Source organism: Brachyistius frenatus, unplaced genomic scaffold (assembly GCF_029030835.1).
Source record: "Brachyistius frenatus isolate BFR_SWC_R1_liver_20210118 unplaced genomic scaffold, ASM2903083v1 Contig_204, whole genome shotgun sequence".
In the NCBI taxonomy this organism is placed as follows: Eukaryota; Metazoa; Chordata; class Actinopteri; family Embiotocidae; genus Brachyistius; species Brachyistius frenatus.
In genome coordinates, this window is record NW_027210803.1 from 561,703 (window position 1) to 575,510 (window position 13,808).

General features: G+C 39.9%; 1 protein-coding gene across 3 annotated transcripts; it reads right to left on the reverse strand.

The window, feature by feature from the left end:
- Positions 1 to 519: 519 nt before the first annotated feature.
- On the reverse strand, positions 520 to 9,443 carry LOC138633055 (heterogeneous nuclear ribonucleoprotein Q-like). 3 transcript variants are annotated; one of them, XM_069719046.1, is made up of 12 exons: positions 9,313 to 9,443; positions 7,056 to 7,215; positions 5,977 to 6,095; positions 5,608 to 5,715; positions 5,328 to 5,441; positions 4,861 to 5,037; positions 4,463 to 4,598; positions 3,741 to 3,946; positions 3,476 to 3,625; positions 3,244 to 3,365; positions 2,721 to 3,046; positions 520 to 2,071 (listed from the first exon to the last, which is right to left on the reverse strand). In XM_069719046.1, the coding sequence occupies exons 2-12, from the start codon at positions 7,201 to 7,203 to the stop codon at positions 2,043 to 2,045; spliced, it is 1,635 nt and encodes a 544-aa protein (XP_069575147.1). In that variant the 5' UTR covers positions 7,204 to 7,215; positions 9,313 to 9,443; the 3' UTR covers positions 520 to 2,042. The 3 variants fall into 3 exon arrangements, with proteins under 3 accessions (XP_069575147.1, XP_069575149.1, XP_069575148.1); XM_069719048.1 differs by lacking the exon at positions 7,056 to 7,215 and having other exon boundaries at positions 9,313 to 9,415; XM_069719047.1 differs by lacking the exons at positions 7,056 to 7,215; positions 9,313 to 9,443 and adding an exon at positions 7,822 to 8,335.
- Between the last annotated feature and the right edge of the window lie 4,365 nt (positions 9,444 to 13,808).

Genomic DNA, 13,808 nt, shown 5'->3' on the forward strand with positions numbered 1-13,808 from the left:
CCATCTGATGGACTCAAGATAATGTTTTTTTTGTGTTTTTTTTTCATTTTAAAAAGGACTGAGATGATTCATTTACTAAACGATCAACCAATTGATCGATTAACCATTGCAGGTCTACTTTGGACAGACCCGTTCAAAATCCTTTTTTTTAATTTTTTTTTTAAAAAGTACCTTTTAAAATGTTACAATACTAAAAGAAAAGGTGCAATTGGTAGTGATCGATTTTATTTTGCCAATTCAAATCTCATAGCATGTTTACATTTTTTTTTCTTAGTATTCACTTTGTCATGTACTTTTGCCATCCTTAGAAAATATCCATCCACTTTGTCTTTTCTACAATTTCATTTGTGTAATTGACTAAGACTGACATTGTCACGTTTTCATTATCACACAAAATTTTAATGACCGAAAACGAATACAAAGTGAGTAGCTCCAGTGGTTGCAAATCTTACACCAGCCAATAAATAGCAGAGCATTTGCACCTCAAGTCAGGATTTTATCCAAAGAGTAGGACACAGATAGAAATCAAAAACTTTATTACAAAAATAAGTTACACTCACCTCCATTTTACAGTATAAAACAATTTATTTGCAGGAATGCAAAAAACGTTGTTGGCCACCAACAATAGTTTAAAACTGCTAACATCTTTTTTTCAAAAGGTGGTTGTTATGATTTTACTGAGGGAGTTAACTGTATAGAAAACTGGGATTGAAGAGCACAGTTTCCTTTATGCTATACCTGGAAATAGTAATCATTCACTGCAGTATCCCTTCTACCACTATCGGACCTATGATCCCCCCTCCAAATCGTGGCAGCTAACGTTAGGCACACATGCTCACTGGCTGGGCAATATGGCGGTTCAGTCATCCGTCGGGATCGACTCCAAAGATGTTCTACACAGTAGCCGTTTCGGGAGCTGGGAAGGGATCATTCAAGATTGACATGATCTTAACAGGATTTATTTGATTCGATTTTTCTACATTATTCTGATGTTGTTTGAAAATGTATCAATATAAAAACAATCCCACTGGAATAACACAGTGGCACAAAAGGGACACTGCAGGGCTTTATTTTTGTTTTTTATTTTCTTAATCAAAGGCAGTTGGATGCCTGTAATGTTGAAGCCTTTACAAAAGTAACATTTTCCGAAAAACTATACAACCAGTAACTACATACTCTGAAGAAGCAAGGCGGCTAATTCAGTTCAAAATAGGATAAAAGCAGGGCTTGTTCAAACTCATCATATGAGATCGTTTTGCATGCCCAGTTTGACTGTTTGCAGTCCTGCAGAGCTGCAGGTAAAATGACTATATTACATTAAGTACATCGTTTTTGCGCTGCAGCTCTTGTGCATATTTTGTATGAAAACAAGCCCTGCTTTCATCAATATAGTTTCCCTATTTACAGTACAGGCCGGGTAGTTTAGTCCTCTGTACTGAGGTAGTCAACCAACCCTTTAAAGACAAGTTCTGAAAAGAACCACTTTCCTGGAATGCCTGACTTATCCATGCCAGGTGGGTACACCCTAAAACCCTGCAAATGTTCTCTTTCAAACATCCAGATCAAACAATTAAGATTAACATGGATATTCCAACAATAAAAATTGCGATTAGCACAAAAATATACAATAGCATCAAGCTCCTTTGAGCCACTTCAAACCTAAGAACTTAAAAAGTGCAATTTCTTCAATAATTATTTAGAAAATGGCATGTTCAGGGACAGGGAAGGGGGAGATTGTAAGGGCAATTCAAAGAGCTCTGGTTATCAGGGCTTAGTACAGGGACTCAGGGCAAAGAGGCTCTAACAAGTATTCAGAATCCTCCGGTTTTTTTTTTTTTTTTTTTTTTAAGGTGGCAGTTTCAGAAAAAAAAAATAAGTATATAAAAAAAAAAAAAAAAAAAAAAAAAAAACATGGGGGAGGGGAGATGCTTCTTCTGTAAGGCTGGAATATCATTGGACCTTTTTGTCGTGCTCGTTGTTTCAACATCCATTGCAGCTTACGGTGTAACCCCACACATCAAGTCAGTATCCGCTGTGACAGGTCAGGACCGCCCTCTGCCCCGCTTCCCTGCTGGACCAATGACAGCAAAGATCAAAATTAGTACAAGAAAGCCATGTTGTACACGTTCCCCGTCAAACAGAAATTTCAACTGAAGCCAGAGTTAAGTCACTGGGGTGGGTCTCAGCTGGCCTCCTTAAAAATACAGCATGTTGTGAGTGACCTCTGTCTGCTGGCAAACAAGCTGACTGGCTGTTCTGAAAGATGACACCTGACAGAGATTAGTTTCAGAGGCCAAACAGCAGGTGTAACTTTTTTTTTTCTTTTTTTTTTTAACAAGTGCTGCCATACAACTATACCAACAGAATTTCAAAACCGTCAACACCTGCACTGCAGGTCATCCCCAATTTGCAATTTCCTTAAACACGGATGCTTTCATTTTCTAACCTACACGAGCCTTTTATTATGTGTCATTGCTGTGTGCTTTTGTAATTGACCCACTCGCAGAACACATGCTGACATCAAGATTGGGGTAATTTTTCCTGCGATTTCCATAACTAGAAGGCCCCGTGTCAAAGTAAAGTGAGCCACAATGCAAGTTCTTTTTCAGAAGTAATTATCTAGAACAACAATGTCACGCTTCATTAGTCACCACAGTGTGACTAATTAGATTTGAACCATTTTAAATTAACAGCATCCCACTGTGATAAATATCACTTACCTCTGATTGTTCCGAGGCCTCCTCGCTGGGAGAAGCCCACTCGGCCCCTCGGTGTGATGGCACCGCGGCCCCTGGTCTGGCTGGCACCGCCACGGACTCCTCCCCTCGCTCCTCGTCCTCTCCCAGACCCCTGGAAGTCGTCGTAGCCGTAGTACGGATCGTCGTAGCCGCCCCGGTAGTTGTGGTAATCATATCCATAGTAATCGTAATAGTCTTCATAGGCGTAATAATCAGGAGCGTAAGAATAGCCTCCCCGCCCGCCGCGTCCTCTCCCTCTTGTGGGTGGTGGCATGTGGGGAGGCCCGTAATAATAGTATTCGTCATACCTGAGGGAGGACACACAGACGTCTCCTCAACATGACATCCTGTTATATAACAAACTTTAAATTGAATATATGGGTGCCTAATGGAAACCTGTGACCTTAGGTTTCCATTAGGCAAGAGCAGTGTGACGATACTTAAAAAGAAGAAGACATCCATTAATTCTACATTGCCTGAGCCTAGTTTAGATACCATTGCTTACATTTGTGTTTTAGCGGCTTGTCTCTGAGCTTTGCGCTCCTTCCTCTTCTGATCAGGGGGCTTGGCAAACACGATTTCAATGTGCTCTCCTTCGAGGTCTTTGCCGTTGAGATCAGCCAGAGCCTGTGATTAATTAAAATAACAAAAGAGGTTCTCACCACAACGACAACAAAGTCTTATGTCCCCAAAAATGTTTTCTATGGATTTCCAGCCAAAATGTTTCTCTCCCATACCTTCACAGCACCATCTCTTTCCTCAAAGTGGATGAAGGCATAGTCTTTCAATTTTTTCACTCGCTCCAGCTTGCCAAACTGACTAAAGGCCTTTTCAAGTATCTCCTCTGTGACAGTGCTTGCCAAGTTCCTCACAAACAGCACCTTGACCTGGTGAAAAGAAAAACGAGATTCAGGCTTTTTGCAGAAAAGGGAACCACTGCAGCATAAAGAAAAGGAATTTCGGATGCACATGCACTACATGACCTCTGGCTCTGTGCGTTACCTTGGCCATGACTTCTGGATCTGGGTCCTCGATAGGATCGGCCCACTCAACGGTGACCACATTTCCCCACACTTTCACCTTCCCACTCATTAGTCGGCGGCGGGCCTGAGCTGCCGTTTTGTGGTCTTCGTACTCCAGGAAGCAAAAGCCCCGATTCTTCTTCTTGTCGTCTGGCTGGTGGTACAATATGACATCATTTAGACCCTCTGTAGAGACAAGGAACCGGGGAGAGAGGTGGAGAAAAAAAAAAACATTAGGCGGTTAGGTGAAGTTTTCTATCCAAAGCATTGTTTCATCAATGACCTACTACCCAAACTAGTAACATTGAACCAGCCTTAAGGACTCCAGGTAAAACCTTGACCCAAGACTAGAAGTTATCAAAATGGCTTCACTCCAGAAGTAGCTGTACAAGGAAATTAAAACTTTACATCAACAAATGTATGTAATATTTCCATCAGTGGAGAAACCTTTCCCTGTCTTTAGTGTCCAGTCAGATCTTAGCGGTAAACCATCACAGTAACGTGAATCACTCCAGTACAGTAACGAGATCATCATTTGGACATAGACAGGAAATGCGGTAAAGATCTTTATTGTTCAAGCTTTACCTGCTAATCTGAAGAGTGAATCTAATAAAAAAAAAATTGCAACCAAAAAGTAAACAATTGTAAAATGCAGGAATGCAGCTGATCGACAAACACAAAACTGTGGTGCTGCTGACTCACCTGTGACTTTTGCAAATTCTTCAACAATCTGATCTTTTGTTTTACTCTTGGGGATGGAGCCAACAAACAGTCTATTATTGGCCACAGAGATGCACACGCCAATGTGTTTACCCGGTCGAATTTCATTGTTGTTGCACTGCAGAAGGAAGAAGGATTATTTAAATTAGAAAAAAAAAAAAAAAGAGGCAGGAGAATCTACAAAATAGAGACCATGACCACTTATGGTGACAATTTCACATCCTTATCCACTATTGACAAACATGATTCACATACGTCTACATTTAAAATACTATCACCATTGGGTATATGCTACATAAGAATCCTTTGTTCTCTGACTGCAAAGGGAGCAATTCCAACAGTGTCCTCAGTCTTTCTGCTCATAATTGCAGTAGACCTACCAATTTGACAGCCTGCTGCGCAGCTTCTTTAGTGCAGAAAGTGACAAAGGCGTAGCCTCTGTTCAGGCCACTGAGAGGATCCATCATCAGGCGCAGGTCCCAGATGGGGCCAGCCTTCTCAAACAGTGGAACGAGCTCATCCTCGAAAAGGTCTCTGGGGATCTTCCCGACAAATATCTGCCAGGTCGATAAGACAGGAAAATATGGTGTGTGAGAATAACTCTTCAATTTGAAATGTTACAGGGAAAATAGCATTTTGGTTAAAGGTATCCAGTCAGCTCTTAGCGGTAAGCTATCATTGTAACTATGGTTACTACAGAAAAGAATAAAGTTTCATCATTTGGACACCATCTGAATGCACTTGGGTCCAGCATTTACAAAAACCAACTAGATGGCGTGAGTAAATGAGGACGTATCATTCTTGCACTGCTACGCTCAGTGAATGATGCAACATAAAGGTTTTGTACCTCTGTACCGATGGTGGGCTGTGCCCCTGAGTGGGCGGACTCTGGTGGGGGACCACCGTACTTCCTCTGTCCTGTTGTCACATCAAGTGTGTAGCCAGTCCTCTCCAGCAAAGCCTTATAATCAGAAAAATATGGCAAATGAAAAGGATTTTGGTTGATTAGTAGTCAAGAATGTGTATGGCATTCAAACCCTCTTGGTTACAAGGATTACATGTATTCCCAGCACTCAAAAACACTCGGTGTTCACACACGACGTCCGAAGCATTAAATCAGTTCTCACTTTGATTTTGGCTTCATCTGGTCCTTTGTTGGTGTCTGACACTTTGGTCCCTTGTTTCTCTCTCTGTCTGTACGTCTTCATCACGCCACAAAGAAAGGCACTTTTGTTCTAAAAGAATCCAAAGAAAACCACACAATCGTTAAAAGATATCAACATCGTGGGGATTAACTTCAGATTATATGCAAATAGAATCAGCAGGTAGAAGGGACAGCAAGTGTGCATCTGGTAGATAAGGCCAACGCCTACCGAGAGCTATTGTGCAATCACAATTCAGCAACATAATGCTGTTATTCATCACGCTGCAAAAAGGACATCCGCTTTGTATTAGACAGTCCAATGAAGAGTAAAGCAGAAGTGCTCCATCCATACCTGAACATGTGAGAGGTCGCTGTCCTTGAATTGCAAAAGAACTTGGAGAGCACCTTCCTCGTTGAATTCTTTCAGAGCCTCAATCGCTCGATCATCTAAGTCACTGTGTGACACCAAACCTGGGGGGTTGAATGACACAGAATGAAAAGATGAGCTGCTGACAAGAAAAGTTGACATGGTTTTCATCACTGCGCTGTCAAGTCCAAAAATTACAGTGAAAGGTCCAAAGAGAATCATATACATGCAGAATATTTTGTACGAGCAACATCTTCAAAATGGGTAATGAATAAATAATGACAACTAGAGTGAGGAGCCGGACTAGCGTAATCTAATGGAGCTGTATTGAGTAATCAGGCTGCACTTTACTCCCCAACCAGCACATTTTTGCAGAACTAATCACAACAGATGTGACAGTGCAACTCGATATGCCAGTGCCCCTCTGTACTGTAGCTGGGAGTTTCTAATGAGCCGGTCTGCATTCTCCTCAATGGAGGGGCCGTCACCTGTCCAAGGCAGCCACACACCAGGCAGCTGCTGCCATTGTTTCTGCCTCAGTCCCATCTGGCTGAAAAGGCCAGACCCGTACTTTTCTGGATGTGACCGACCAACAAGTCCTAAAATGACCCCCAAAAACTTTATCCCTTCAGCTCAACCCCATACAAACTTGTCGAATCTGACCAAAGCAACAGATATTGACGCTGCAGCTGACGTCATACCTCCTCATCACAGTGCAATTATATTATGGGGTGCAGAGAAACTTTATGGAAATTAATGGTGAGACTGGATAGGCTCATCAAAAGACTCCCAGGGAAAGACAATTCATTCGCCCTGACACCAGTGATCATGCAACCATGTTGGGAATGCAAATGCTGCAATCATTTACACATTTTCACACTGGTAATGTGTAATTTTATATTTTGTAGCACTGCAGTACCCATTTTGGTAGGAAACCACAAAAAGTTGCTTCAGGATCCCAATTCCCCCATTCAAAACGGTGATAAAAATGACAATACATGCAAGAAATTGATAAACATAAAAATTTGCATATTGAATATGCAAGTATGTTCATAGTGCCTTACCTGCTAGGTAAATTTCATCTAGTTTTTCAGCAACTTTCTGTGGTAAACCAGCTTCTAATAAAGTCTGGAAGTGCTCAGAATGGGTAACTGCAGCAGAGGTGTCCATTGGTTCTTCTGGACCATTTCCATTAATATGTTCTGTGGCCATGTCTCCAGAAATCTGTGTAAATGCAATGAGCCAAATTAATCCTGGGTCAAGGGCAAAACTTGGGATGTGTTCAAGAGAGTGTAGAGTCTCAGACTTGTCAGGCAGATTATTCACAAGAAAGAAAAAAATAATAATTTTAAAAATGGTTAAACCAGTTATAATCTTAAGAGAGAGAGTGACTTTGATACTACTAAAGCCAAATTATCAAACTGGGAATGTTAACTTGTGCAAAACAAGTTATCATGGTTATGCGGTCCCACACAGTCTGGAGACTTTTCACTATCTTGAATTAACACTTGCAGCTCTCAGCTTGCATGGAGAGGAAGCCCCCAAAAAACCTGGATGTAGGCAATCAACAGATGTGACATTGTGCGCGAGACAGACAATGCACATACCAAACTCCCCCCACAGTAAATCAGTTCAATTACATATTGTTCAAACTACAGGGTTCGTGTCCATGTGGCAGTATTTTCCATCCCGGTTACGTCCTGGGCTAAGAAGTGCAAACGGAGCCAAGTTTCACTTTGCTAACGCCTCAAGTCTCAGTCGTCTCTTTTGGTCGCTGCTCGGTGGAGAAAGCCGTGTCTGCAATGGGCTCTAAATTACATGTTAGCTTACCTTCTTCACTGCTGACTTCAGCACAGGCTAGAGAGCCGATACACGTGTTCCTTCAGAGAGTGAGCCCCGCTTTTCCGGTGACTGACCAGCGGGCGAGTTACTTTAGCATTTTGTTTATTGACACTTCCAGGTGCACATATTGTGACACTCCAGATCCCCCACCACCACCACCACCACCAACCCCCCCAATTGTCATGTTAATAAGACAACCCAAACACGACCACCCCATTTCTTTGTACGGCTAAATAATGAAGCAGTATCCCTCTGCAGCCCTGTTCACGTTTCTCTATCCGGCATCGCAAAAAAAAAAAAAAACGTGGACAACAACCGCCTGTTTTAACCTAACTTACACTTTTTTTTTCTTTTTTTTTTTTTGCAAATACAAGCTTATCGATATCAATAAATCCTATTATAATGGGGCAAGCACGTGCTTTAAAAACATTTCTTCTACGTTAAAGCCCGAAGGCAGACCATGCCAGATTTTTTTTTTAATCATCTGTAACGTTAGCAAATTTCTAGTTATCCATAAATCCCCCCCCCCCAAAAAAAAAAAAAAAACTTTAGTAACATTAAATTTTAAAGCGGGGAGGGACAGACTCGCACACGTTGAGGCTAGCTAGCTAGCGAGCTAGTTTGCCCAGCTAATGGTACAGCGATCGAGCTAACCGGGTGGAGGGAGGAGGGTGGAGGGAGGTGGTGGAGGGGAGGGGGGAAACCTTCATCGGGACAATAACATGAGGCGACCGGTGTGTATTTTCTATCAAAGCCAGCTTACATTTATTGTTAAATATAGTTAGGCCTCCCCCCCCACCGCCCCCCCCATCTGCCCCCCCCCCCCCAAAAAAAGAAAAGAATAATAAAAAAAAAGCACGTGTTCGTACAGAAGTAGCGTAAAAAAAATCGCAGGATTCCTGCCGACAACAACGAGCTAAGCGCTGTTAGCATACGATGACAATGAGCGTGTCAATTCCACGATCTGTCAAAAAAAAAAAAAAAAAAACCGGGCTAGCTTCAGCTAGCATTGCTAAATTTGAACGGAGTTTTCAGTGAGGCCATTGTTACAACGTCATGTTTGTCGGTTCGGTGGTTTAACCCAGATGACAAAAAGCGTCGCTTTTTATTTTTTTATTTTTATTTTATTTTATTTATTTTTTAATATAAAAACAATCGGGATTAAATTCCAACACTTTAGGCCTCGGGAAAGGAAAGCCGGAGGTTTTTTTTTTTGTTGTTGTTGTGTTTTGTTGTTTTTTTTAAGCTCGCTTATAAAGATGCGTGGTTTGTCAACGCGCCGCGCCACATAGGAAGAGTCCATTTTCAAAAAGCCGGTCTGGAGAAACTCGTCCTCAAATCACCACCACCAGTTTCCACATTGTTTGAAACAGCACCGCACGATTCAAGACTTTTTTTTTTTTTTTTTTTTTTTTTAAATAAAAAGCAATCAATTAAAGCAACAATCACGTGACCAAATCACAAACAAATTCGCCCTACCTGCCGCTGGCACACCAACGTGTACGGTGCTGATTACTTTAGGAAGATAAATGTGATATTTAAAAGACAGAAAAAGTGTAAAACTCCCGGCACTGGTCCGGCTTCAGTCATTCACTCTTGATGATGTAAAATGGCTGCCACGTTCACGCCTCGAGTTTTGTCTCGTCGATGGGGTTTCTTGGACAGCCCCGCACGGGCTTTGCCTTGTATGCATTTTACAGTAGAGCAGCAGGTCAAATCCGCAGCATCCATCATCACCGCCAACCGGGAATAAATTCAACGCAACCGTTTGTTTCACGGTGCAAGTGCTGGATAACAGCTTGGTTAAAGAAACAAAAGCATGACCCAAAAAAAAAAAATAACATGGAAATTCAAGGAGAAAATATTTTTGAAATCATATTTTACTACTAATCTACCAATAATAATAATAGTATTTTTTTTTTTTTTTTTTTTTTTTTTTAAATATGTTCTGATCTCAGGTACAATATTGAAACCTAAAGCTACATGTATATGTATATGTGTGGGGCTGTTATGAGACCAGCACTAGTACTACAGTAGGCTGTAGGCCATATTACATATTGGGGTAGATCCCGCTTTCCACCACAGTGTGTCACTCTTCTCATGGCGTTAGCGCTCATTACATGAACAAAAGAAAAGGTCAGAGTCTGGATATTTGGATCAAATATATTTGTGTAGAAGACAATACGGGGTTTGTTTGTTTTTTTCCATACAACGAACTGTGGTGTAAGAGTGTGCAATACTAAAAGAGTTCATTAATATTATTTTAGGCAAAATTGTAAAATAATTTAAACTGAGTTGTGTAATTTTGTGGCAAAAGAATTACTCAACATTATGGCAGGAAAGAAAAAGGTTTTTGACAGCATGCATTCATAAGGACATAAGATAACATGAGATAGAAGGAGTTGGGAAATATGCTACTGTGTAAGCATTTCCATAGTTTTGCAGAAAAGTCCAGTTCTGCAGAGTGCCTTTTAATACAAAGTCTGATTTCATTTAATCCATGATTTACATTGATTATCATTTCAATCAAATGTGCTTCTCTGAAAATACTTCACGATGCAAATGTGTTTGTATCAATACAATCCATATGAGAGTGGGACATCTGCTATCTTCATTATAACTAGAGGAAATCATAGGCTTACGGCTAAAAAATAATAAAAAATCTTTGTTGGCTATACTGACTCTAACAACCCCCACAGTACAAAGCATTTACAGCCTGGTTGGAAAATATTTGAGGAATATCCCTTACAGCTGTTGAAGAATACAGCTACAGACTGACTTTGTTTGGATCTTGGCCCCTTTTCTTAATTAGTAAAATGTTGTAAGTGATTAAAAAAAGATAATTCTACTTAACAAAACATAAATACATAAAGAAAAGAATTACCACCAAGCTGATAGATTAAGCACCAACAAATGAAAGGTAAAACATTCTCATGAAATTGTCTGCATTCCAGAGAAAAATACTTTCACTTTTTTTTTTTTTTTTACACGTACACCCTGTTAAGAACATTTTAATGACTCTATGGAACCATCAGCAGTGGTCTGCCAGGGAGGTGGAAGAGTGGAGAGGTACAGGATCGACTCGAAAAGCTAGTCAAGACAGCAAGCTCTGTCCTGGACTGTCCCCTGTACACAGAAGAAGAAGGAGGAGGAGGAGGAGGAGAGAAAGATGGTTGCCAAACTGTCGTCCATCGTGGACAACACCTCTGATCCCCTCTACGGGACTGTGAAAGCTTTCAGCAGCTCCGTCAGCAACAGACCACTCCACCTCCAGCAATGAGGAGCGTTCCCATGGGTCTCATCTGCAGTCAGACTTTATGACAATACCCTGTAATTATGTTGTTGTCTCTGCTACGATCCCCCAACACTTAACATCAAGGTCACTTGATATATTTGAAGTGGCTGCCATATTTATTCCTCATTATTCATCTTTTTTTTCCATCATTTTTGTCATATTTATCCCTGTGCAATAACACTTTTTACCATCTTTTGTGATATTTAAACCATATGGTTCAATACTTTAAATGCAATGCTACACACCATGTGCGTATTATTATACATTTGTATTCATTTTATGTGTATACATGTATTTATTTTTTTTTTTTTTTTTTATTATCACGTATTCATTTCTACTACTTTTATGCTGCAAGTAGATTTAACTTACAGGGATCAATAATGTCTTATTTTATCCACAGACCCCAGATAAGTCCATAGGTGGAGTTCATAATAATGTCTATTTAAAATTTATGGGACTGCAATAAGTTTACTGCTAATGCCCAAAATAAACCTTGAACTTAGCCTTAGACACGTGTTGAAAAAAAAAGAAAGAAATACTTTTGCATTCAGCTCTGAAACTTTTGGCAGCAGGTGCCAAGAATGTAAAAGAGTCAGGTATTAGCCAGAACTCTGTCTGTAGAATTTATGCTGGAGCTACAAAAGAAACTTCATTTTGCCAGTGGAGTTCCAGGGTCTAAAGTCAGAATTATATTTGTGGAGCTACAGCTTCTCAGACTGAAATTTATGAGCTTTGAATTTGAATTTAAAATATAATACTTAAGATGGGCATGAATATAATGTCCCAAGAGATTTAGTTTTAAGAGATAATGACCTACACTTAAAAGATACAGAACTACTAAACAACCCAGACTAAACATTCCATATTAACTTGATGTAGTGGTGAGTTTTTGTTTTATATTTTCTTTATATGGATGTTTGTGAACACGTTGTTGTTTCTTCTTGTTGTCCATCTGTGCTTTATTGCTAGTGATATACTAGAAGAGCCCTTGATAGCTCCAGCACACACCCTTGAATAAGATAAAGGCAAAAAATTCATACACATTTCTCATGCTACTGTGTGGTTTCAGAAAACAACCGATCTCAGCTGACTCCCTTAATCTACGCTCAGGTGCCAATGACATGTTGGTGATGCCATCCAGAGCACCTTAGTGCTATGGGAAGCCTGTCAGGGTAATAGCATGACCTGCCAACCTTACTACGTCTCCCATGTCAGTATGGCAGTAACCCTGCAGCCCCTGAGAGTAAGCTGTATCAGACTCGTGTTTTGACAATCTCGTAGGCTACACTTTGACTTCACTCCTGGAGCATCCCACGTCCCCTTAGTCCTGCCAGAACAGTGAGGCGAGAGCTGTAATTGAAAACGACCTCGGTGCCTCGGTGCGTCCTTTCAGATGCCTATATCTTAAACAGCTCCACTATCTGTGACAGACTCCTCCAGCTCATATAAACTAACTCACTCATCGATGATGATTCGAAGGAGTTATTTTAAACACAGCTGCAAATAGCCAAGTCCGATTAGAATCCCAGACAAATAAGCATGAAAGGTTCAAATATGTGTGAAATCTTGTGAAATGTCCTTTTGAGTCGATTCAGTCGATGTTGAGATTGTTTACATTTTTTTTTTTTTTTTTTTTATGTTACTAGTCTGCACATGATTGAAACTGCATGTAACATAAAGCCAAAACTGCCACACTTGAACAACCACTGCTATCATTTTTATTAGCAGGTCTAAAAAAAAAAAAAATGTTATCAAAAAGGTTTACAATGCAGTGTTAAAATTCAAGCTACAACAAATGATAGGAGCTAAAAAAAAAAAAAACAAGCTCTTAACATTTCCGTGATTTAACATCTTGTCCTCCACACTTAGCCGACTGAAATTGTGAGTCTTAAGCCATGGATTTATCACCATCGCAACCAAGGACACCGGACATGGTACTTATGTAAACACTCAAATGAAATCCAAAATAAATTTATATTCATCTTTGACATTTCATATGTTGGAGGTGATCAGATAAATAACAACTATCGTATATCTCTTCATTAATTCATAGTTTCTTCCATCCAGTTCTTCTTCCCATTTTTGAGAAGTATCAGCATTTTAATAACAGGTTTTGCAGTGGCAATATAGGATGATACAAGGGAAAAGATATGCCATAAAAAATTATGAAAAACAAAGCAAAAAAAGAAAGATGAAATCAAGACAGCAAGATGATCATTGTATTAAAAGAATAGTTTATAGACCTTTTTGGATATATGAAAATTTGCTTTCTGCCCACAGGAGTGACATGAAAAGATCACGAGAGGGTGGACTTTTTAATCTTCTCATCTAACTCTCAGCTTCAATAAATGTATTTCTTGCATTATTTCTTTCATTTATAGTTTAATTTTTATAAATAAAACTGGTCAATTAAAAGGCTGTTTTTTTTTTAGTACGCAGCCATTTTATACATTAGAGGATGTAGTTTTCACATATATGTCGGTAAGATTTTTGTTTGACAATACATGGAGAAAAATACTGATCTTGTTAGGTCAAGGGAAAACATTCGACTTATTACACAAATGTGATTTAAAACTGGCTTTAAAAAGTAACATTTCAGCATCACCTTTTTTCACTCCTCATAATTCAACTACTGCCTCAAGGTTGTGTGCCTCTGCCAACATTTTTACGTTTTCAGTTT